The 26,173-nt window shown below is 41.4% G+C and overlaps 1 protein-coding gene and 1 long non-coding RNA gene across 5 annotated transcripts in view; one reads left to right on the plus strand and one right to left on the minus strand.

Moving 5' to 3' along the window:
* Positions 1-1,776: 1,776 nt before the first annotated feature.
* Positions 1,777-15,798, minus strand: LOC140476397 (uncharacterized). Of its 2 annotated transcripts, none has more exons than XR_011960463.1 (5): positions 12,567-15,798; positions 11,204-11,410; positions 11,021-11,119; positions 9,721-9,793; positions 1,777-1,886 (listed from the first exon to the last, which is right to left on the minus strand). It is a non-coding gene; the product is annotated as an uncharacterized lncRNA (long non-coding RNA). The 2 variants fall into 2 exon arrangements; XR_011960464.1 differs by lacking the exon at positions 1,777-1,886 and adding an exon at positions 7,041-8,574.
* A 211-nt stretch (positions 15,799-16,009) lies between these two features.
* Positions 16,010-26,173, plus strand: part of baz1a (bromodomain adjacent to zinc finger domain, 1A) — a 59,636-nt gene continuing 49,472 nt past the window's right edge. For 2 of the 3 annotated variants that reach the window (XM_072568938.1, XM_072568940.1), the window contains exons 1-4: positions 16,010-16,209; positions 16,658-16,798; positions 20,223-20,501; positions 22,590-22,748. In XM_072568938.1, coding sequence (XP_072425039.1) covers positions 16,686-16,798; positions 20,223-20,501; positions 22,590-22,748 — 551 coding nt within the window. In that variant the 5' untranslated portion in view covers positions 16,010-16,209; positions 16,658-16,685. The remainder of the gene's footprint in view (positions 16,210-16,657; positions 16,799-20,222; positions 20,502-22,589; positions 22,749-26,173) is intronic. The other variant, XM_072568939.1, reaches the window with a different exon arrangement.

Below are 26,173 nucleotides of genomic sequence, written 5' to 3' on the forward strand. Positions count from 1 at the left end.
AGCTATTCACCATCCCAGCCAGATCATTATCCACTCCTTTATCTGTTCAACTGTTCTTCTCTCTCTTTGAGTTCTACCCCCACCTATCGTTTAGTCCTGCATAACAACCAACATCTTCGAGATGTATCTACTAGAGAAGGTGCAAAACCTGACCTACTCTTGGGAAATCAGGCAGGGCAGTTGACTGAGGAGTCAGTGGGGGATCGCTTTGGGGCCAGTGAGCATAATTCTATTAGTTTTGAAAAATTGATGGAAAAGGATAGACCAGATCGAAAAGTTGAAGTTCTAAATTGGAGGAAGGCTAATTTTGACGGTACTGGGCAAGAATTTTCAAAAGGTGATTGGGCCCAGATGATCACAGGTTTCACAAGCTGTTGAACTATAATCTGGATATGTAACTTTGTCTACCCCAGTCCAATAGCTGCCCCCTCCAAATCATTGGAGCTGGAAAATGGGAAGCCTTCAGAAATGAGATAACGAGAATCCAGAGAAAGTATTTTCCTGTCAGGGTGAAAGGAAAGGCTGATAGGTATAGGGAATGCTGAATGACTAAAGAAATTGAGGGTTTGGTTAAGAAAAGAAGGAAGCATATGTCAGATATAGACAGGATAGATTGAGTGAATCCTGAGAGATAAAGGCAGTAGGAGTATACTTAAGAGGGAAATCAGGAGGGCAAAAAGGGGACATGAGATAGCTTTGGCAAATAGAATTAAGGAGAATCCAAAGGGTTTTTACAAATACATTAAGGACAAAAGGGTAACTAGGGAGAGACTAAGGCTCCTCAAAGATCAGCAAGGCAGCATTTCTGTGGAGCCGCAGGAGATGGGGGAGATACTAAACAAAAATTTTGCATCTGTATTTACTATGGAAAAAGGACATGGAAGATATAGAATGTAGGGAAATAGATGGTGACATCTTCAAAAGTGTCCATATTACAGATGAGGAACTGCGGGATGCCTTGAAATGCATAAAAGTGGGTAAATCCCTAGGACCTGATCAGGTATGCCCCAGAAGACTGTGGGACGCTAGGGAAGTGATTGCTGGGCCTCTTACGATAATATTTGTATCATCAATAGTCACAGGTGAGGTGCTGGAAGACTGGAGGTTGGTCAACGTGGTGCCACTGTTTAAGAAGGGTGGTAAGGACAAGCCGGGAACTATAGACCAATGAACCTAACGTCTGTGGTGGGCAAGCTGTGAGAAATTCTGAGGGACAGAATGTACATATACTTGGCAAGGCGAGGACTGATTCGGGATAGTCAACATGGCTTTATGCATGGGAAATCATATCTCACAAACTTGATTGAGTTTTTTGAAGAAGTAACAAAGAAGATTGATGAAAGCAGAGCAGTAGATGTGATCTATGTGGACTACAGTAAGGTGTTCGACAAGGTTGCCCATGGGAGACTGGTTAGCAAGGTTAGATCTCATGGAATACAAATATTAATTCCAGATCTTTAAAATCTGTTTTACTATTGTTGCATAAGTCATCCTGCTTCTGCGTTGTTTTTGTTTCAGAGAACATCCAAAGTTTTTGCACTGGACTGCAATCAGACAAAAATTGCACTGAACCAAAGAGAGATACTAGGATTGAACACTAAGATTGGTTATAGAAGCAGGTTTAAAGAGGACCTGAGAGGAGAAGAAAGAGGTTCAGACAAATACAATTGTAATTGAAATTTAATATCGGACACAATATCTGTGCAATAAGAGTTTTTTAGTTTTTATATTCTTGATGCTAAATGTGTTTGGATTTCTGTAAATATTTTCATGAACATAGATACAGGATGTTTCCAGTAGAAATTGATAACCTTCAAAGTTGTTTCTTTCATTGACCTTGTTAGACCTGTTCTTCTGTCTCGCCACAGATTATATTTTCCTTCTACCTGAATAAGAGAATTTTTGTCAACCATGGTAAAATCACCTTGATCATTTGCCAAGAGTTTGAAAATACATGTGTATCATCTGTCAACTGCATAAATACATTGCCATTCTTTCATCATCACTGGATCAAAATCCATAACTCCCTGATTCTATGTCTTCCTGTCCGTTTGGCCTAATTTCCTATCTCGGTTGTTCCTTCTTAGTAAACTGCTTATGACCCTTTTTTGAGTAATCTGTGATTTGTGAACAAAATCTTACATGGCTGAAAAGATCCTGCAACTTCTGTTAACAGTGATTTGTTCAGTGCAGATGGTAAACTTAATCTGTATTGTCATCATACACTCCCATGGGCCACCCCATCTGTCATTTCAGGTTAAGACTATAGGTGTGGAACATTGATCCCAAATTCAATTTTCTTCATTGTTTTTCAGATCTCTGAAACACCTCACATTTCTGTCTTTGTGTTCAGAGTCTTCCACCTAAACCCCAACCTTCCATTTATTACATCAATTCTGATTTTTTTTCTGATTTTTTCCATTTTGGGCCACATACTTTCACACTCCATAAACCATGTTCTTATCCACACTAAGCAACCTACCCTTGTTTTGCCCCAGAAAATACAAACAAGATTCTCACACTCTCTTTCATGGCTTCAACCCACCCAATCTCCTCCATTGCTACTTTTCCTATCATGTATCTTTCACTTCTTCCACAGTGAATTCGGTAGACAGAAGTGAATACTTCTACAAAAAAATCAAGTAAGACATAGAGTGAATTTGAGGACTTTAATTCTTAACTACATTATTCAAAAGTATTCGCATTCGATCTCCAATTCTTCCAATCCTTTCCTGGACTGATCTATCTCCATTTTTGGTCATCAGCCATTGACTAACATCCACTATCGGCCTGCTTACTCCCACAACTGGTCTGACCACACTTCCTCACAGTTTGTAAAGCATAAGGGTTCTATTCCATCCTACCAGTTCCTTCATCTTAGTCACATCTGTTCTAAGGATAATTCACCATTACTGGGCCCCAACCATGTCTATTTAATTTCCTGCACTTATTGACTCCCAGAACCATCATAGGGTTCCCTCTATACTCACTTTCTACCCCATCTGCCTCAAGTCAATGCATCATCCTTCACTTTTTCCTGCATCTCCAGCTTCATGGTACCACTAAATACGTCTTCCCTTTCAACATTACAAAGGAACTGTTGCCTGTGCCACACCATGGTACTCAGTCACCATCCAAAAAACCCATACCTTCACACAATACATGCCAATACAAGAGATTAAACAGCAATTTATTTATACTTTTTGATTTGCTGTTCAAGGTGTAGTCTTCCAAGTAGAGAGGAGACTAAATGTAGGTTGGGTGATTGCTTTGCAGAACAACTACATTTCATTTGCAGTGACTTAAAGCTTCCAGTTGTCTGCCATTTTATTCTGCACTCCCACTCTTACCTTATACTCATAACTATATGGCACTAATGATGCTCAACGTAAGCTCAGGGAACACTTCATTCAATTAGGCACTTTACAGTCTTCCATATTCAACATAGTTCAGTGATTTTAAATCATTTTTGGGGTGGCATGGTGTCTCAGTGGTTAGCACTGCTGTCTCACAGCATATGAGTTCCAGGTTCGATTCCAGCCTCGGGTGACTGTCTGTGTGTCGTTTGCACGTTCTCCCACTGTCTGTGTGGGTTTCCTCCCACAGTCACAAAGAAGTGCGGGTCAGGTAAATTGGCCATGTCAAATTGCCCGTAGTGTTAGGTGCATTAGTCAGAAGGAAATGGGTCTGGATGGGTTACTCTTCGGAGGGTCGGCGTGGACTGGTTGGGCCGAAGGTCCTGTTTCCACACTGTCGGGAATCTAATCTAATCAATCATCATAACTGCTACTTACATTTTGTTTTGTATATTTGGGATAACTGTTCATAACTATTCTACTTTTCCACACTTCTTCTCAACACAACTTGTGTATCTTTATCTGTCCCCTTACCACCACTTTCAGGGCACCATCACACTTTCTTCATATAATCTCTCTAATTTTGCATCCCTTCTTGGGCTTTCCCTTTTGTTCTCTCTCATTACTTGACCACTATGTTGCTTTAACCTGGTTAAATCTCTAACTTGTCCCAGTTCTTAGGTCAGCAACCTCTAATATAAACTTTGGTTTTCTCTGCACAGCTTCTGCCAGACCTACTGAGTATTTATTGCAGTTCAGTTTTTTAATTCAGTTGCATTTGTGTATTTACATGCTAGGAGCTTGGAAACTGCTTTTCTGAAGAAAATGATCCTAATCACTAAAAATGATTTATTTCAGTTACTGATTGTACCCCATGTGTTTGCACCACATGTTTATGGTTAAGTTCAAGGCACTTCTTATTGCCAAAATCACAGCCTTTTTGATTTTTATTTTCATCACCAACACCAAAAAGTGTGAGAAAATTAGGGGTTGGTTGGGAGGTCTGGACCTGAAAGAATATGGACAAGTCATTTGATCTCAAAGAACATGGCAGTTTTTAAACTATCATTAAAACACAAAAAACAAATGAAAGACAAAGAAAAGTGGTAGTTAATATAAATAATTAATTTCAGCCATTTACATCATTCACAAAAAACATTGATTCCACATATTTCAGTATCTAAAGCACATATTAGTCTGGAATTCACCAGGAAAGCTTCAAGAAGAATCCCTAAATTGTGAATTCTTTACAATAAACATATTATTTAATTCTATCAACTCTTGTGCTTTTTCTTCAATATTAGTCTTTATATTAATTGTGTACTATAACGTGGCATGGTGGCTCAGTAGTTGTTACTGTTGCCTCCAGTGCCAGGGACCCAGGTTCAATTCCAATCTTGGGTGACTGTCTTTGTGGAGTTTGCACATTCTCCCAGTGTCTGAGAGGGTTTCCTTCAGGTGCTCCGGTTTCCTCCCACAATGTAAAGATGTACAGATCAGGTGAATTGGTTATGCTTAATTGCCCATAGTGTTAGGTGCATTAGTCATGGGTAAATATAGGGGAGGAAAATGGGTCTGGGTGGGTTATTCTTCTGAGGGTCAGTATGGACTGTTTTAGCCGAAGGGCCTGATCCATAGTGTAGGGAATCTAATTTAATCTGAAGTGAGTCATCATCTTAAATATAGTCTTTGAAAAACTGCAGTAGAAAAGTGTGGCACTGGAAAAGCACAACAGCTCAGGCAGCATCTGAGGAGCAGGAGAATCGACATTTCTGGCATAAGCCCTTCATCAGTAATGTGTGGGTGTTTGGGGGAGGGCTCTATGAGATAAATAGGAGGGTTGGGTGGGGCTGGGGTGAAGGTAGCTGGCAAGGCAACAGGTAGATGCAAGTGGAGGGTGATGGTGATAGTTCAGAGGGGAGGGTGTAGCGGATAGGTGGAAGGAAGATGGACGGGTAGGACAGGTCAAGAGAGTGGTGGATCAGGGATGAGGTGAGGGGTGGGGGAGATGAGGAAACTGGTGAAATCGACATTGATGCCGTGTGGTTGGAGGGTCCCAGGCCGGACAATGAGGCATTCTTCTTCGAGTTGTTGGATGGCTTGGACTTGGTAGTGGAAGAGGCCCAGGACTTGCATTTCCTTGGCAGAGTGGGAGGGAGAGTTGAAGTGTTTGGCAATAGGGCAGTGGGGCTGTTTGCTGCGTGTGTCGTAGAGATGTTCAACGAAATGTTCCGTGGGTTGGCGTCCTGTCTCCCCAGTGTAGAGGAGACCACATCGAGAATAATGTTCACAGTAGATGAAGTGTTTGGATGTGCAGGAAAATCTCTGCCAGATGTGGAAGGATCCTTTAGGACCTTGGACGGAGGTCGAGGTGGGGGGGGAGCGGCGGGGCGCAGATGCAAATTCTATGCTCTTGCACTGGCAAGGGAAGGTGCTGGGAGCGGAGGATGGGTTGGTGGGGGCGCATGGACCTAACAAGGGAGTTGTGGAAGGAATGGTCTCTGCAGAATGCTGATAGGGATGGGAAGGGAAATATATCTTTGGTGGGGGGGTTGCCTGTAGGTGGTAGAAATGGCAGAGGATAATGCACCGTATCTGGAGATTAGTGGGGTTGAAGGTGAGGACCGGGGGCTCCTATCATTATTACATTTGGAGGGGTGGGATCCAAAAGCGGAGGTGCGGGAAGTGGAGGAGATGCACTGGAGGGCATTGTTGACCACATGGGAGGGGAAATCGCAGTCCTTGAAATAGGAGGCAATCTGGGATGTCCTGGAGTGGAATGGCTCCTCAAGGGAGCAGATACAGCAAAGGCTGAGGAATTGGGAGTAAGAGATAGTGTTTGTACAGGAGGAGGTGTAGTCCAGGTAGCAATGGGAATCGGTAGGTTTGAAGTTAATATCAGCGTTGATTCTGTTGCCGGAAATGGAGACGGAGAGGTCCAGGAAGGAGAGGGAGGTGTTAGAGATGGTCCAGATGAACTTGAGGTCAGGGTGGAAGATATTTGTGAAGTTGCTGAATTGTTCAATCTCTTCGTGGAAGCATGACGTGGCACTGACACAGCCCCACCCTGACCCTCCTATTTATGTCTCAGCCTCTTCACCACCACACCTCTTTCCCCTTCACCCACACTATATTATTGATGAAGGGCTTTTGTCCGAAACGTTGATTCTCCTGCTTCTCGGATGCTGCCTGACTCGCTGTGGTTTTCCAACACCAGACTTTTTGACTGATCTCCAGCATCTGCAGTCCTCACTTTCCCCTTTGAAAAAGTGCAGCCAACTTATGCTGGCATCAAGTAAGACACTTGCTGAGAATTGTGACTCTGGTACCTATGCTGTTGTGTTAATGAGTCCCCAGTGATGCTGCATCCAAACATGTTATAACATATCCCAATACTATTTTATACAGATGGCTTTCTCCAATGTGGGGATTAAAAGAAAATTGTATATGTAATTATAATGATGACAGTACTTTTTTTAAAATCAAGCTTAAACATGATTATCAATATTAGCTTTTTGAAATGAGAACAAAGAATTTTGGAAAACCTCAGGTCAAATCAGCCAGCATCTGTCAAGAGAAACTGTTAATGTTTGATGCCAATGACTTTTATTTCAAACCCTTTGAACATTGAATTTTCTCAACAATACAAACATTTGTTTGAGTTTTTACATGTTTCCTATCAGTTTCAACTGTTCCCTATTCTAAAAAATGTATTTTGAAATCTATGGTTTTTAAACTGATGCAACTGGGATAATACCATTTGCATACAACAAATAGATTTGGCTTACACAATCTTGTGTGTATGGAACAAATCTACTCCTTTCCCCATTGCAGGATTCCTGAACGGACACTATTTTCTGCTCTATAGCTGCTTCTTCTATACTCTGCGTTTAGCTTCCTGACTGCTTCCCTTTTCCACACCATTTACACACATTGCTATTTATATATAAAAATACATTTTGCTTTTCAGAGTTTGTAAAGATGAAAACTGTACACTTCAGCAAGATATCAATTGTACAAGATGCTGATGACACCACATCTAAAGTTAATAGTTTTGGTCCCCTTATGGAGGAAAGATATTGTGTCATTGGAGGCAGTTCAGAGAAGGTTCACTCGGATGATTTCCAGTATGCTGGGATTGTCTTATAAGCAAAAGCTAGACAGTTGAAGACTACTCAATGGCGTTGATAAGAATGACAAGTGATCTCAATAAAACATATAGGATTCTTAAGGGACTTGACATGGTAAATGCTAACAGAATATTTCCTACACGGGACAGTATAGGACCAGATGAGAAGTTTCATATGGATCAGTAAACTTGGGTCGAGAAGAAGAGATCACATTCTGAGTGAGTACATAGCTGAGACCTAACTTGGGTCTGTACACACTTCAGTGGCTGCGACAGTCAAGAACACAGCTCACCAGTATGTTCTCAATGTGCCAGAACCTACTGAGCTACAAAGCATGAGCTGAAAAATAGATTTGATAACGCAGTCTTAGCCAGTATGGACATGGGCCAAATTGTTTCCTTCTGTCCTTCCATCCAAGAGTTTGAGGGCTGTTATGTACCAGGCAAGACCCTCTCAAAATATTTCAAGAAAGTAGCCCGGACTTGAACTTTGCTAGTTGTTTTAAGTAGGTGAGGAGTGGATACTCCAGCCGTGGATACTCAATGAACAGATTCCACCGATTTCTCAGCAACAAACCCAAACAAGCAGACAAAACTTGCCCAGAAACCTTAACCACTCTTCCCTACATCAAAGGCTTCTCGGAAATGACTGCCAGACTACTCAGACCTCTTGGCATCATGGTAGCCCACAAACTCACCAACACACTAAAACAGCAGCTCATGAACTTAAAAAACCCTATACACACAAAAAGTAAAATGAACATCATTTACAAAATACCTTGCAAGAACTGTAACAAATGCTACATTGGACAACAGGCAGAAAACTAGCAACCAGTATACTTGAACATAAACCAGCACAAAAAGAAATGACCCACTCTCACTCGTACCCTTACATACAGATGAGGAAGGACATCATTTTGACTGGGAAAACACATTCATCCCTAGGACATACCAAACAGAGACACGCACGAGAATTCCTAGGAGTATGGCATTCCAACCAGAACTGTATCAACAAACACTTTGATTTGGACTCCATCTTCCACCCTCTGAGAAAAAGGACAGGAAATGATATCACCAACCCAAGGAAACCTAAACACACAAATAGAAAGCAGGACATAACACCTGTGCTTCACCAGAGGCTCACTGATTATGTTACCTAGTATGATAAGATTAGATTAGATTTCTTACAGTGTGGAAACAGGCCCTTCAGCCCAACAAGTCCACACCGACCTGCCGAAGCACAACCCATTCAGACCCATTCCCCTACATTTATCCCTGCCCCGAACACTATGGGCAATTTAACATGGCCAATTCACCTAACCTGCATATTTTTGGACTGTGGGAGGAAACTGGAGCACCCGAAGGAAACTCGCGCAGACACGGGGAGAATGTGCAAACTCCACAGAGTCAGTCACCTGAGGCAAGAATTGAACTCAGGTTTCTGGCGCTGTGTGGCAGCAGTGCTAACCACTGTGCCGTCCACAAGTATGGTGACGAAACGTCTGAAAACGAACCTTCCAGCTCAGTGAGCAAACTTACATCCAGAACGTCAACTTGAGATACAAATCTTCTCAAAACTCGAGAAAATACACCATTGGTTAATCCGGAAGTTACCTTATTGTTTAGTCTCTGAAATGTGGCTGGCACATTTTTCATACCAAACAGCATGACTTTAAACTGATACAGTGCATTCAGCGTTACAAAAGCCAAAACTGTCTTTGCTCTTTTGGACAAAGGTACCTGCCAGTATCCTCTGAGAAAATCCAACTTAGAAATATAAGTTGCTTGTCCCACCTTTTCAACACAGTCTTCCAAACATGAAATTCGATATGCATCAGTCTTTGTAACTGCATTGACTTTGCGATATTCTACACATAACCATTGGATACCATCTAGTTCTGGCACCATTACTATGGGCGAGTTCCAGTCACTGTAACTCATTTCGATTATGTCATCTCGGAGCACAGTTCAATCACCTTTTAAACTCTTTAGACGGTTATGCCTATAAAGATGTTGTTTAATGGGAACAGCATCTCCTATATCTACATCATGCATAATTAGGTTAGTACTTCCAGCTTATTTCCACTTATCTCCCCATGTGATCGTAAGGACAACACAACCTTGTTACAGGAGCAGCATCATCATAGGCTTAACCACATTATTGTTCTTCTTTGTGTTCATTGTTATTTGAAAGATTATGCACTATTTTATGATTGTGAACAGTAATTCACCAACCTCTAGCTGTCTTTGTAGCTGTTTCTGCCAGTAAACGTAATTCACCAACCTCTGGTTGTCTTTGTTGATGTTTCTGCCAGCAAGTAAAATGTTAGAAACAGGTAACTTATCCATTATTGGAACAATTGAAAATTCCACGTAATTATTGTAATTGTTTCAACAGACCCAACTACAGACTACAACCATCGGTGTAGAATATTTATGCCACCTTTGATTGTAGTAGTTCCTTAGTATTAAGAATTATTAAAATTCTATATATATTAATATATTCTATTCTTCTACAAGTTCATTTCTCTTTGGTGATTGGTCATATTCCAAACTTTTATGGAACTGAATAAATTGTATTTAACAAAGTTCAGACTTTTCAATCAAATAAAAAAAAGTGATTAATGCAATTTCAAAATTAAGCATGTTAATGTTACATTATCTGGGAAAGTTGTATTCAATTTGTGCAGAAATTCAATAATTAAAATCAATAAATAATTAAAATTATTGAATTTTATTTAAATTTTATTCCAGGAGTATGGCAATTTATTCTGAATTCACTCTGAAGAAAAAGCTGTTTTTCTCTACTGTCAGTCACTATTATTCATGATTACAAATAGGCAGGTAGAGTCATAGAGATGTACATCACGGAAACAGACCCTTCGGTCCCATTTGTCCACGCCGACCAGATATCCCAACCCAATCTAGTCCCCCTGCCAGCACCCGGCCCAGATCCCTCCAAACCCTTCCTATTCATATACCCATCCAGATGCCTTTTAAATGTTGCAATTGTACCAGCCTCCACCACATCCTCTGGCAGCTGATTCCATATACGTACCCCTTAGTTGCCCCTTAGATCCCTTTTATATCTTTCCCCTCTCACCCTAAATCTATGCTCTCTAATTCTGGACTCCCCCACCCCACTTCCTCTGGCAGCTCATGCCATACAACAACTCTCTGGTGTCCAGAGAAGGCCAGTTCCTGCAACCAAAAAGCTAGCTCACATTAACTACAAGCTATTCAGAGATAAATGATTTTAGAGCAGCCAGAATCAAGTCTGAGCAGGATTTTGGCACTAGACTAATTAATACTCTGGAACGCTGCTAAAGCATCTAATCTGCCGCTGGATCTGGAGACACAAGAAAATAGGAACAACAAGTCAAATTCCTTGAAGACATGGACATGGTAGACCATCACTGAACTTGGCAAGCATATAGAGAAATATGGGTGAAGCACTATCTCAAACTCTTCGACAATCCAGAACATTCAGGACATTCTAGACATTTCTGCCAAAGATGCTGGACAGCAAACTCACCACTGAAGAGGTCAAAAGGGCCATTCTTAGCAGCAGGAAAGCTCCAGGAAGTCATTAAACCTTACATGTGATGTCATCAAAAGTCAAAAATCAGGACCTCTGGAAAGAAAAGTTTCTGTCTCAGGACATTCACCATACAAAATAGCATCAGTCAAAAAGTATTGTAGTGACTGCAACAATTACCAAGGCATGTCCTCGTAAACTATTGTGGTGAAAATCATTATTCTGGCTGGATTGAAGACTGGGATCACGCTTCCAAACTGACTCTCATTGTGGCTTCAGAGCTGCCTGATGAATAGTTAATATGATTTTCTCCCGATCACTTGCAGGATACGTGCTCTGAAAGTGGTGACCAACATTGACTTCGCAGACCTCATCAACACCTTCAACCTAGTCAACAAAGACAAAGATTTTTAAACTGCAGAAAATTGACTGCTTGGACTTACACACAGTTACAGTGGAGCGTTGTTTGGGCTTTCAAGATCAGTAGCACAGAAAAACAGAACTGCATTCTGATACCATCTATCTTCAAAATATTTTCATCCATGCTTTTGCTACTAAAAAGAGGATGTCAATCTGCATGCCAGAGCAGGCTGTTTGCTTGACAATCCCAAATTGCATAACATCCTAGTCCATGAATTGCTGTTTGTTGATGATTCCTCACTAACATCCAGTCACAGAGATGTACAGCACGGAAACAGACCCTTCACTCCAACTTGTCCATGCCATCGAGATATCCCACCTAATCTAGTCCCACCTGCCAACACTTGGCCCATATCGCTTTAAACCCTTCCTATTCATATACCTATCCAGATGGCTTTTAAATGTTGCCTCCACCACTTCCTCTGGCAGTTTGTTCCATACACATACCACCCTCTGCGTGAAAATATTGCCCCTTAGGTTGCTTTTATATCTTTCCCTTCTCACCCTAAACCTATGTCCTCTAGTTCTGGACTCCCCCACCCCAGTAAAAAGACTTTGTCTATTTATCCTATCCATGCCCCTCATGATTTTATAAACCTCTATGAGGTCACCTCTCAGCCTTCAACGCTCCAGGGAAAACAGCCCCAACCTGTTCAGCCTCTCCATATAGCTGAAATCCTTCAACCCTGGCAACATCCTTCTACATCTTTTCTGAACCCTTTCACGCTTCACAACATCATTCCAATCGGAAGGAGAACAGAATTCCACACAACATTCCAAAAGTGGTCTAACCAATGTCCTATACAGCTGCAACATGACCTCCCAACTCCTGTATTCAATACTCTGACCAATAAAGGAAAGCATACCAAACGCCGCCTTCACTATCCTATCTACCTGCGACTCCACTTTCAAGGAGCTATGAACCTGCACTCCAAGGTCTCTTTGTTCAGCAATTCTCGCGAGGACCTTACCATTAAGTGTACAAGTCCTGCTAAGATTCCATTTCCAAAATGCAGCACCTCACATTTATCTAAATTAAATTAAATTAAATCCCATTGTAATCTGAAGTAACCTTCTCTGCTGTCCACGACACTTCCAATTTTAGTGTCATCTGCGAACTTACTAAATATACAAACTTTGTGAGAAGATTTGTAGCTCGGGTGCTCATTGTTGTGGTTCTGTTCGCCGAGCTGGGAATTTGTGTTGCAGACGTTTCGTCCCCTGTCTGGGTGACATCCTCAGTGCTTGGGAGCCTCCTGTGAAGCGCTTCTATGATGTTTCCTCCGGCATTTATAGTGGTTTGTCTCTGCCGCTTCCGGTTGTCAGTTCCAGCTGTCCGCTGCAGTGGCTGGTATATTGGGTCCAAGTCGATGTGTTTGTTGATAGAATCTGTGGATGAGTGCCATGCCTCTAGGAATTCCCTGGCTGTTCTCTGTTTGGCTTGTCCTATAATAGTAGTGTTGTCCCAGTCGAACTCACGTTGCTTGTCATCCGCGTGTGTGGCTACTAAGAATTGTTGGTATCCACCATGTGTCAGATACAGACCACAGACAGAATGGATTCAGGATGATCCAAGTAATGATTACAGGCGCACACAACACACTACACAAATACAGACAAGAAATTACTTGCCAAAAATCGTTAATTTCAAAAACCACCAGTCAGGAATGGACCCGGACCATAGAACAGGCCGTCACCATAGGACAGAACAGGACCAAACATCGCAAAAAAACGGCACTAAAAGAAAAAATGGCCAAACTAACACACAACAGAGAGGACACCACAACACATACCTGGGTTAGAAACCTCTCCCACAGACAGAACAATATTGGCCAAGGGACTCAACTATAACCACAGGAATGCCAAGACAGCAGACTTCCTAGCAGCACTAGAAGGCACACTGAGAAACAATGGATTGACAGAAGAGACACAACAAACAGTGAAACAGTTATCGTACCCCTGATAACAAGGAAAAGACAAACACACAACGTCAACACCAAGGAGAGGGAAGCACTAAAAAACACTAAGAAATAATAAGAACATAATCATACTACCAGCAGACAAAGGCAGAATGACGGTCATCCTGGACAAAGCAGAGTACATCCAGAAAGCGCAACAACTACTTGCAGATACCAACACCTACCAAAAGAGAGAGTTTGACCCCACCCCACAGCTCACAAATAGGATAAACAACACACTGAGGAACCTGCAAAAAAACAGACAGATAACCAGGTTTGACCTACAGAGAATGAAACCTGAAAGCAAACCACCCCCAGATTCTATGGACTACCTAAAGTGCATAAACCAGACATCCCACTCAGACCCATCGTATCGCTGCCAGGGACACCATCACACAAACTTGCTAAAGAACTACAATAGAAATTGAAACACCTGATCAGCGGATCCAGACACTCTATACTGTCAACACAGGAATTCTTGGACATCATCAGAAATATACATAGAGATAAGGAAGAAACTATGGTCTCATTCGATGTAACGGCACTGTTTACCTCTATCGACAAAACCCTAGCCAGAGAAACAATAGCCAACCTGCTGGACATACAGAACAGACAACAAGACGGGGAACCTATCAACAAAGACTGCATAGTCAAACTACTGGACCTGTGCCTCACAACACACTTCACATTCAACAACCAAATATATGAACAAATCAACGGCACGCCCATGGGCTCACCCATCTCTGGACTCATAGCAGAAGCGGTAATGCAAAGATTAGAACAAACAGTCATACCGCAAATTCAACCCAAACTCTGGATCAGATATGTAGATGACACCTTTGTAATCATCAAAAACACAGAAATAGAAAACACACACCAGATCATCAATGCCACACTCACAGGAATCAGATTCACTAGAGAGGAAGAAAAGGGCAACCAACTCCCATTCCTAGACGTGATGGTACAGAGAACACCTAACGGAGAATTCACCACAAAGGTATACAGGAAAGCCACACACACAAACCAAGTCCTGAACTACGAAAGCAACCACCCCAACACACACAAAAGAAGTTGCATCAAGACACTGTTCAAAAGGGCCACAACACACTGCAGCACACCAGAACGAAATGTCTGCAACACAAATTACGAAATATACCTCCAATGATCACATTCAGATCATTTATATAAATGATGAAAAGTAGAGGACCCAGCACCGATCCTCGAGACACTCCACTGGTCACAGGCATCCAGTCTGAAAAACAACCCTCCACCTTCAACCACCAACCACCATCCGTCTTCTCCCTTTCTACTAGTCCTGAAGTTAACTCCAACAGCTTATAAACTGGCTCCCCCAAAACCTGCAGGGGTTTTGGATGATAACCTGCATAAGGAAAGCCAAAATTATGTACAAACTCCATCCTCCACCAACATTGACTTCCTCACTTTGGAGATCAGCAACAGCTGATCAGCAATTACCAGCAACCAACGTTTCAATTTTCTGCCAAAATCGATACCAAGATTCCCAAAGCCATCGCTGTCATAACTTGTGAGGTCGACTGTGGAACTAACAGAAAACTAATTGCAAGTACAAATACTGTGTTCCTGGCTTTTCTGTAATAAGGTATGGACAGCAGCAAGAAAAGCCACTGAACAGCTTCTTTCTCTACAGGTTTAGACAAATATTGGGCATGTCTTATCAAGACAGAATGCCAAACGCAGAAAAATACCAAGCTGCAAGCATCCTCAGCATATGGGCCCTCTTAGGTGCCAAAGGAATGGAACTTCATGTCCAGAGACAAGCTTCTGGCGACTTTACTATCCGCGCGAACCAACCAGCGAAACGAAGATGTCTGCACACACGACCCGAAGATGACAGGGATCGGAATAAGAACTGCGGATGTGGCAAAACAGAAACAAAAACAGAAATTGATGGAAAAACTCAGCAGGTGTGGCAGCATCTGTGCAGAGAAATCAGAGTTAACGTTTCGGGTTGAGGGACCCTCCCTTAGAAGGGTTCTTGTTTCGGACTAAGAGCAGTCGGAAAGAGCATGGGGGGAGAAAAAACAAATGACCAAATGATACAAGTAATACTGTTGGGAGGAAAACTATCTGTACGAAAGTGAAATGCTGCGGATGCTGGAATCTTAAAACAAGAACGAAACGATTGGAAAAATTCCGCAGATAAGAAAGAGATAGAGGTTGAGACAGTAAAGAGCAGAACGAGAAACGGAATGCGTGAGGGAGACAGCAGCGTGTGACAGAAAGGAAGAATGAAGCAGGAAGAAGGAAGGTTAGTCAGAGTCCGAGAAGTTCTGTGTTTGTGGAAGGGAGCGTGCGGGAAACGGAGGAGCTCAGGAACACGTCCGGCTTTCGGTTACAATATTCGGCCGGAGCCAATGAGAGGCGAGGCTTTGTCCTCGGCGGGGATGGCCAAGGCCAATGAGTAGAAAGAATTGTGTCAAAATGAGCCAATGGAAGAACGGATGGCCGTGGGTGATGGGCCAATGGAAGGAAGGAAATTGGTAAAGGCGAGCCAATGGTGAGGAGCGACTGGGTGTGGGGGTTCTACCTCTTGTGACGTCAGGAAAGTGCGGTTTCGAGTGTGACGTAGGCGCAGAGGTAGAGGGTACGCAGACGGAGGGAGAAGCTGGAGTTGGCGAGAGGAAGAGGAAGCGGCGCTGGACCGAGCCGGTAATAGGAGCTGATCGGAGGACAGCCGTCAAGCTCAGGGAGGAGGGGAGAGGCTCAAGAGCCGGTAAATATTCACCGGCCACTTCCTACCAGCGGAGATACACGCATTCGCACCAGGTAAGGCGGACTTAGCGTTCCCCGTCACTTGAGCGGATGGTTCCGCGTTTGGGACGCGGGCGGGCGGCCAGGGGAAGCAGGCGGAGCGGGCGGCGGGGCCGGGGGGGGGCAACACACACACCGGGAAACAGGGAGAGCGGCTCCCGAGCACGTTGTGGGGGGGTGGGGGTGAGGGCTCGGTTGGCTCATGCTTTACCGGATCAGCGGTAACGGTAAGTGATGGGCTTCCGCCGTGAATCCCCGGAGACGAGTGTGAAGTTTGTCGGCGAAGTAGTTTGTTTTTGCCGGTGGTTGGGGTTTGACCGCTCGCAGCAGTCTGTGTGTCTACTTCTGTTTGTACTTCAGTGCGCGTTTCTCTCTCTCTCTTTATTTACTTTTATTTTGATTTTTGGGCTCTTCCCGGTGCTGTTCGGCGTCTCTTCTCTCACCCCCCCCCCCCCCCCCCCAGCCAGCCCTGTGCCTGCCCGAGGGAGGGGATGCCGCTTCTCCACCGCAAACCGTTCGTCAGACAAAAACCCCCGGCCGACCTGAAACCGGACGAAGAAGTTTTCTACTGTCGGATGACCATCGAGATCTTCAGGAATTACGAGTGAGTTTTGTGTCTGTGTGTTTTTTTTTTGGGTGGGGGGGGGTGGCGGGAGGTTCGGTGGGATGTGTGTGTTTTTTTTGGGGGGGGGGGTAAGGCGGCGGTCTCTCCGGCGGCTCCTTGTCCCGCCGCCGAGGCGGGCCCACAAGGGCGCAGCTCCCTTGGTATTTTCGTTCAAATCGGCGAACGGTGATTCGAAAGCGACGCTAACGGCTCCGGGTTTCTGGGCCGGCCTCCGGTCGGCGGGCGGGGTACGTACGGGCTTCGGCCGCCTTCCTCCGCACAGCCCACAATCTTCCCTCGTTAACCCTCTCTCCCTCTTCCCCCTCTTCTCCCTCCCTCTCTCTCTGTCCAAGTGCCCGTGTGGTGCTGGGCTGTCAAATAACTGTGTGTTAACTAACTCGTGCCGAATGCGGGCTGCGCTAGGCCTTGTGCTGGCAGGTATAATGTAAATGTATTCAAACACCCCCGGCCCCCCGGCAGTTTTCTTTCCCTCTCTCACACACGCTCGATCCGAGCTGTTCTCGTTTGCGTCGCTTATTTTTTTTGTGTGTGTGTTTTTGGGGGGTGTCCAGAGGATGTCGCCTCTGTTATTTCCTCGTTGCTTTTTTTTTCCCTCTCTGCGTTTGATTTTTTTTTTAAAATGAGCATCTTCGCCGCGAAGGTACGACCTGAGTTTTTGTGCGCGGCGTGTGGAGAGCGTGGGCTGTTTTGATGCTTATTGGAACATTGTCTCTTTTGTACACGGAGTCAGTCATGGGCCTGGTTTGAAGAGCCCGAGCCTGTTTAATTGTAAACATTACAGGCGTACGGAGCTTGAAGTTATCTTCGTACTTTTGTTTTCAGTCTAGTGACAAAGTTCATTCGAGTTTATCTCCTTGCTTTAACTTTTCAAAACACTCTAACGTATGGATTGAAACTACCTCGAGTGTAAGAGGGAAAAAAAAACACTGCCGAAGTGAGATAACTGAAACGATTGTAAACCAGCCATTAAATGCATCGCAAACTGTGGGATTAAGTGAATTACCCAATGCTGGGAACGCACATCCAGTTAAAATCTCCCCAGTATATTTCCAAGCAATGAATTTTGCCTGGTAAATGAACACCGCTGCTTGTTGTTTTTGATGCTCTTAACATATGGGTTACTGAAATGATTTCTGATTTTGTAACTCATTCCGTGGTGTGGGCATTGCTGGTAAGGCCCCGAATGAACTGCTGTGTTTCATGTGGTGTAGGTATGAACAAAGTGCCATTTGGAGATAAAGGATTTAGATCACTTGATGTAAAAATATATACAGTATGGTGTGTTACTTTGGATGAGTTGGAACCTTGGTGTTGCTACAAATCTACCACTCTTTGAGATGGTGCGGACTGTGGATTTGCAAGTTTAAGTCAAAGGCAGCTCGATTACTTGCTCTGGTGTGTCTTGTATGTGAAACTCATAGCTACATCTGAGGATCAGTGGTGGATGGGCTGACTTGTTCAGCAAAACATTGAGCTGCATGTTGGAAGCTGCAGTCATCCAGACAAGTGGCATGTATTGCTTCAGATGTCTGACTTGTGCACTGCAAATAGGGAGTCAGGGTCTGAGTTTCATGCTGCAGGCCTCTCAACCTTTGAACTGCCATTTATATGGCTCATCTGATATGGAAATAAAAGTTAGCCTTTTAGTTATTTTTGCTTTTTGGTGTTATGCTTTGCTGATAGAACAATGTTACCAAAAACATTGTTGAGATATAAGTATACCTGCCAGTTTGTTGTATGTATTTTGGCTGATATGAATACACTGTGTTCATGGAAACAGATTGTCTCACAAGCTAATAGAATGGGCACCACATGCCAGGACAAACTGTATAGCATGTTGTGCATGTCTAACTTCGCTCTGTAGTGCAGGGAAAAGCAGGTTTGTGTCTGTAATTCTGTGGATGGCAGTCGTGTCAAATTGTTAGGGTGTATACTGATTGAAGGTCACTGCAGCATCATAGCACTTAAATTTCATGTCCAAAAGTAAATCATTTTAATCTTTGAGTAAAATGTGGAGACATTAAAGAAAGTAAATAAAACTTCAGGGTGTCACAAGTTAATTCACTGTAAGGTGCGGAGAAATGTCAGTAATTCAGAAGGTCAGTATGACAGCAGATGTTTCTGGAAGTACCACTGAAGTTTAACAAGCCTTAGGATAAAATGCATGTCAGGCTTATCAGTACTGAAATGATGTATTTTGATAATGCGGTTAGCTCTTGGTAGTTCTGCAATGTCAATGGATTTTTATGATTTAATACAGGTAAATTTTGAATATAAAAGTAGTACTAATTGTTTTGGAACTTGATTTAATTAGATAAATTACAGCTTTCTGGAACAGCTGCTTAATTGTTTGGGTATATGAATTAAAAATCACTGTTCTCCAGTGCACAAGGAGGCCATTTGACCCATCACGTCTGCACCACCTCTCACATGGCCTACATGGTGCCACCCTTGTGCCTTCTCTCAGTAACCTTAGGCTTTGTTGTTTTTTTTCAAGTAAGTTTGATTCCATTTTGATTGGTTCAATAAAATGTCTCCTGTGTACTTAGTGGCAGTCCATTCAATGAATGGAAATATTTGATTGTTTTCACAAAGGTATGACCTGTGCCGTCTTTTGCTCCTCCTTGATTGTTCTTCTCCTGAGTGGGAATAGTTTCTTTTATCAACTCCATTTAGCCCCCTCCCTCAGCTTTGGCATACCTCTGTCAAATCTTCTTTCTACCTTTCAAGAAAATCGGTGCTAATCTCACCACTCCAGTCTATCTTTCTTTGTTAAAGTTCTTCATCCCTAAATCTTATCTGCATGTTTTTACTGTCTATACAAAATGTCCTGTCCAGAACTTTATTTAATCATGTGATTTTAGACTGAATTAGTGTTTAGTATAAGCTTAATGTAACTTTATTCATAAATCCCAGGATGCTATATGCCTTAATTATGGTGTCAACCTGTCTGACCCCTTTGGTATTGTACATAGATTTGGAATTCCTTGCTACAGTGAAATGTTTTGGGTTATTGTCTTAATAGAAATGTTTTGATATGGCATGTTAGTTTTGTTTTTGCCATAGAAAGTTTGTTTTTATTTGCAGACAGAAGTAAACTTCAGTAGAGCTGTGGAAATTTTAAGAAGTGCTTAACTTAAACTTTTGTATTTTTGATACCATAAAGTAATTCCTTAAGTTAGTCTGTTTCCCTTAATTTAGCATCCAAATCCAAGTCTGGCTCTCCACCCAATTAACTACAATACTACTATGCGTTTCCTGTCTTAAATGACAAGCCTAAATTGCAAGTGATGTAAAATCAAATTTCACCTCTAGAATGAGAATAGTTTTCAATAACTTGTTTGCAAGTTTAATATTCATTATTACTGCTATATGCCAAATTTGTTTGTTTTCTTCATTGCAGCGACTTTTTTGAAAGAACCATACTCTGTAACAGTTTAGTGTGGAGCTGTGCTATTACTGGCAAACCAGGCCTGACTTACCAGGAAGCACTTGAGTCAGAAAACAAGGCCAGACAGAACCTCCAAAATTTCCCTGAGCAATTGGTGGTGCCTATCCTTCACTTGACAACTCTTGCCTGTTGCTCACGTCTCCATGAACTCTGTGATGATCTCTATGCTTATACTAAGGATCGATACTTTGCTGGAGAGATTGTGGAAGTAACAAGTAATAGTGGTCTCAAGTAAGTTTGCTTGAAGACAAAGTACACAGTATAAGGTCATAGTTTCTATTTTCAAAAGCATAATGTTTTTTTGCTCCTGATGCCTCAATTTTTTTGTTACTTTAACATGTAAGCACAATACTGTATCTTGTGTTGCATTAACCTTTGCCTGTTATTTTTACCCTGAATAACACTGACCGCAACTCGTGTTTGGCAAGATTTTCACTCCAATATGTTGGTAGGCTCTCATGTTTGGTTTTTGTTCATGTCTGTCCATATACACAATCTGAAATTCATTTTTGCACTTTCAGCTGGATTGATGATAGTAGATATATTGAATTTTTAAGACCATCTTTACTTGTGTTCTAGACTATAACTATTCAAATGTTGTTAGTACTGCAATCCACTAACTTCAAACAGACCTGAATATGAATAATGTCATCTTTTTGGTTTGGCATCTCAAATGGTGTCTTCTGTGTTATGGGAGAGTACTGTGTTCTTTACTTTCCTCCTGAGACAGATGGTCAATCCAAATATAATTAAGTTATTTTAGTGCAGTAGGCATGGAGTGTACTATCTTTCAGATGAAATTAACTTGGGTGCTGTCGTATATTTGAAATTCTGTAGCAGCATATAAAGGAAGGGTGATATCCTGATGTCTTGACTGGTATTTATCACTCAACCAACCCCACCGATATAGGTGAACTGGATACTTACCTGATTGTCTCCGAAATATTGGCTATTGTAAATTTAGCTGTCTTGCATTCCCTACAGTTCAGAAGGAGTTTATTGGTTAAAAATGATTTGGAACAGCCTGAGGTTGTCAGCACTTGATTTGCAGTATACTCTTGAAGTTGTTATTGGTTGCTTTCAAGTCATAAATACCTGGCTTCCTTTTGAAAACAAACTAGATGGAGGGAATATGAAGGCATTGATCTTTGCGTTGTCTTCTGTACATGATATGTCAGTTAATGCAGAAGATCAAAAATGTGTAGGCAGCTCTGAAATCAGATGCCATAAACATGGCTATTGAAATTACCACTTAAGTTTTTAGAACTGTAATTGAAAACAATAATTTTGGGGCCTTATGTAACAGAAACTGTTAGTTTAAAATGCATGGCAATGGATGCAAGTTGCTTAGGACAGAGGTTATTTTGTTCTACAAGCTGAAATAAGACCAATCAAAGGGTTCTATTTGGCCTGCCCACCAGTGTTTCAAATGACAAGTGGAGGATCTTTGAGGGGCTTCTTCAATTAGGTGCCATTTCAGCCCCCTCTTTGCAAGTAATAGATTTACTTATGATGCCATTAGCAACAAATGCAGGAGGCCTGTAACCTCTGAGCAAAAACCTGTGCATTTAGGAGTATTAAGTTTTTAAGCTGAGGCCTGTGTAATGTTATGTCGCACTCAATAATATTTGGAACATCTCCCATGTCTGGAAAGATGCTTGAAGCTGCTGGCCAGTGTGGGAAACACATCTGAATAGCATTGCAGAGATAGCTTCCAAATCCACGCACTGAGCATTGTGCAGCTGAGGGGATGTGATAGAGTGGGAAAGATGTGTTTAACTTGTCAACTTGAAGTCTGTATGTAACTATTTAACTTCACATGTTGCTGTCATTAAATATTTAAAACACAACATTTCAGTTATCTCGGTTAGAACCTTGACAGCATGCAGTTGTTGAGCTTAAGTATATGGGTATACTGCAGTGTTTTGGATACAATCTTGAGCTGTAACTATGTTAAATCTCTGAAGTGAATGCCTTTTATATAAAAAAACTTTTGAAGTATTTTGATCGGAGCCGAAAAGTTGCTTATGCACATCAGCACAAAAGCAGTTTATCGGGGGGTCTTATTGTTGCAGTTGATATATCCTTGCTTTTTCCAAATTGGCTGTTATTACTTGTGTTACCATACTTAAAAAAAAAAATCACTGGACTGTGTAAAGTCCTCTAGAATGTTTGGTCATGAAGTGTGTATTATAAATGTAAGTCTTGAGGAATTGCCAATCAGCAACATGTATGAAATTTAGAAATTTAGCTAAGATCTGATGCTTCATAGGAAATATGTTCTTTTTAAACCTGAATCAAAATTGTTTATTTTGACAGACAAACATATAAAATTTTAGAAGTTCTGACCCCACCGTTACAAAATGGAACTGCTAACGGACACATAAGCAGCAGAGCTGAAGATGTAGTTATTGTCATTAGTGACGAAAGTGATAATGAAGAGCAATTGAAAAGCGCTGGATCTTCTGTGCTAATTGGGTAAATATTTATTTTGATTATACCATGAGGTGCAGATTTAAAACTGACCTAAGGGGCAACCTGTTCACGCAGAGGATGGTGTGTGTATGGAGTGAGCTGCCAGAGGAAGTGGTGGAGACTGGTACAATTGCAGCAGTCAAAACACATCTGGATGGGTGTATGAGCAGGTTTAGTGTGATATGGGCCCAATGCAACTAGATTAATTTAGGTTATCTGGTTGGCATGGTTGAGTTGAACTGAAGGGTCTGTTTCCGTGCTGTACGTCTGACTCTAGGTCAGCACAAAGATAGTTGAGGAATATGACTGTTGATTGGTAGCATAATAGGTCTAACGTTTTTCCAAAAATCTGAAGACAGGACTTTCAGTGACACCACAAATCAGCTTGCATTTTAAAAGAAGGGCTCCATATCACAGTCTAAAATGATCTGTTTTCAAAGTGGTGTTTAAATGTTAATATCAGTGCTGCTGCTTGTAAATTATCACACTTTTATTGTGGACAAAGTTGCTGTTGTTGCTTGGAGTGAAAATTTTGATGCCATTAGTTTCTGCTGAAGATTGTTTCATTCATTGCTGTCATCTTTAGTTATTGTGTAAGAGTAGATAATGAGAAAGATAACCAGGAGCATGCAATTTCCTTCATAATTTCATTTTTAAAATGTGTGTACAGATTTGAAGAATGAGCATTAAAGTTTCCCAATCACAGATTAATTAATTTCATTTTATTACGCTGACCACTTTTCTCTGGTTTCAATTTTTTGTTGAGGGTGGATTGGTCTGTATGGATCAGCTATTTCAGTTAGGGCAGTTGAATTGTGAAACAAGCCTTTTGTTTGACTATTCCATGTCTACATTTACTGTCCATGCAGACAAATTGCTGTAACTGCAGTTAGCCAGTTTTGTTCTCCATAACTTTCATTCTCCTTGGTTCACTTTGTTTATCTGGTCTTTTGTTCATTCTTGGTCTCTTACGAGCTGATCGTTACCTAGCTCTGTCCATCCTGTCTCAAATTTACAGTTTTAATAGCTTCCATCATCTGCCTTCTGAGGCTCGAAGGTCAAGTTGTACCTTTACCATATTATTCTTGACAGACCTCGTTGTGGTCAATATTCCCAAAAGCCTGAATATCGTTGTTGTGGTGTGAAACCAAATGTATTACACACCAGGGTCAAGATTGCTGACAGGGATATCATTAACACTAGTATTTATTGCTTCATGTGATGAAACCCAGCATTCCAGTCAATTCTACAGTTCACTATACATTGGTCCTGTTCTGTGAATCTGTGTTGATCAAATGCCTCTGCTTTTCCAGAGCATTTAAGGTTATTTTCATTGAAAGTGCAGTTCTGTCAAAACTACATTTTTCAGAATGCATCACTCCTCTTTTGATTTCTGGTTAATGATTTTCAGCTTTTTGTTAAGCTTATTTCTGTTACTTAGTTTGAAACAAGTTATGAAGTAAACTTGTATTTCAGTGTAGTTCTTCAAAGAGCCAGAGGTGAGATTTAGTTTGAGCTAAAATGCACTGTTTGATAGTCAGATGCAGCAAATTTTATGATTTTCAAGAGCATTGATGAAATGATGGAAGATGGTGAAGGGTTTGGTTAAAGATTTTGGGCGAAACACTGTTTGGCTGGCTCTTACATAATTAGTTGGATATACCTCTATATTGTTTCTATTGTGATAATATCTGCAAATGTCAACATTGTTCTTTGAACCCTTCTCCAACTTGTTGATGTTGACATTGATTTGAAATTAACTCTGAGCTGGACCATGTGTGGCATGACAAACTACTGAAAGTGATTTTAACTCCACTGTTAGCAAAGTCGAGGAAATGTGCTTCAGGCCTATAATCCAGTTTATCACAAAGTTTCCCTTTGAGGTCCAACAGCGTTTTGTCCATAGAAACTGCTGGCTGTTCTGAGGAGTGTATGAATTCACTGTATTGGATCTGGACAACTTACTCAGCATAAGTGGACAAAATGTACATGAGGTTGATTTGTTGACTGTTGGAGATTAGAGAACTTTTTTTAATTGGCCTAACTGGATCTTGGCTTATTTTTCTTTCTACCTCTGCATCCAATCCACAAGCTCCTGAAAAAATGTAGTTGGTTGCACCCTGACAGTAAGGGATGGTGTCTAAATATGAGTGAGACTTGTTGCTATTTTAATATCTTCCTTTACTGAGTGCCCCGCAAAATTGCGCAGGTACTAGTCTACTTCATCAAGTGTGCACATTTTTGCTTCATTAGCTTATTTGGTAAAATTTTCACTTGGGCCTGATTCCTGCCTTTTGATCAGTCTGTCTTGCATCTGCTATTCTTTTTCAAGCCATTTCTAACATTTTTTATGTGCATTGACCGGAACTAACCGCATTCACCATTCCTGTAGGTGCGCATATACCTGGTGAATATATGAACCTATGAATATACCAGGTACACTTCGTAATGAGTATCTCTCTTCAAGGTTTGTCATGGAACAAATTTTATAAATGTTTTGGATTTATAAAAGCTGACAGACTATTATAAAAACACAATGAGAACTGATGGCTTGATTTGTAGAATTACTTTTGGATCTGCTTAGTTCAAAAACAAAAGGGTGATCTAGAAATAGGGTTACTGTAGATATAATTGAAATTGTATGCGCCCCTTTTTCCGTAATGTACTTAATTGAATAGTGAAGTCACACAGCACAGAAGCAGACCCTTCAGTCCAACTCATCCATGCCTCCTTACCAATTGATTTTTCATGGTGGATCATTTTATGTAATTTGGTTTAATGCATTTCATTCACTTAGCATTATGGATTAACAGGTCTTAAGGTACCTTTTTGATTTCCCTACTCCATTTTTAATTTCGATTCAATGGAGAACAGATTTTTTTTTTCCCTGGTCTTTGGGGAAGGTTTACAATTTTAACTAGCTTCCTGGGAATCAGGAAGCTACCTACAGTTTATTTTCAGTCAAAAGTGAAGGAGGTAAATGCTGAAATAGATTTTGCCTCCTTTTGCACATCCAGTGAGAATAAACCTGGGTCCCTTAAAAGCATGGTAAAACTTCCTCTGCTATGACAAAATTTCAGATATCCAGATTATCTCTGGTCCGGTAATTTCAGTGTTTGATTATTTAAGGGATGCAGGCCACAGCATGTTTGTAATTCAATTGAAAGTATGGAAACTAGACAATTAATTTAAAATGAAAATTGCATCTTAAAGTTTTTTTTACTAAGTTTAATGATAAGTCCATATATGTAAATTAAATGTTTGTTCATGTGCAATAACATGAATTATGCAAGCTTTATATACACGGTTGTATAAAGATTATTATTTATTTTTTCCTGGCCCTCACCTGTCATTTTGCACCTAATGAAATAATCTTAAACTTTTTTCAGTGAGTCAGCTATATCTGATATTGTTGGACTGGTTTTTGA

The sequence above is a fragment of the Chiloscyllium punctatum genome, chromosome 4 (assembly GCF_047496795.1).
Source record: "Chiloscyllium punctatum isolate Juve2018m chromosome 4, sChiPun1.3, whole genome shotgun sequence".
Classification (NCBI taxonomy): Eukaryota; Metazoa; Chordata; class Chondrichthyes; order Orectolobiformes; family Hemiscylliidae; genus Chiloscyllium; species Chiloscyllium punctatum.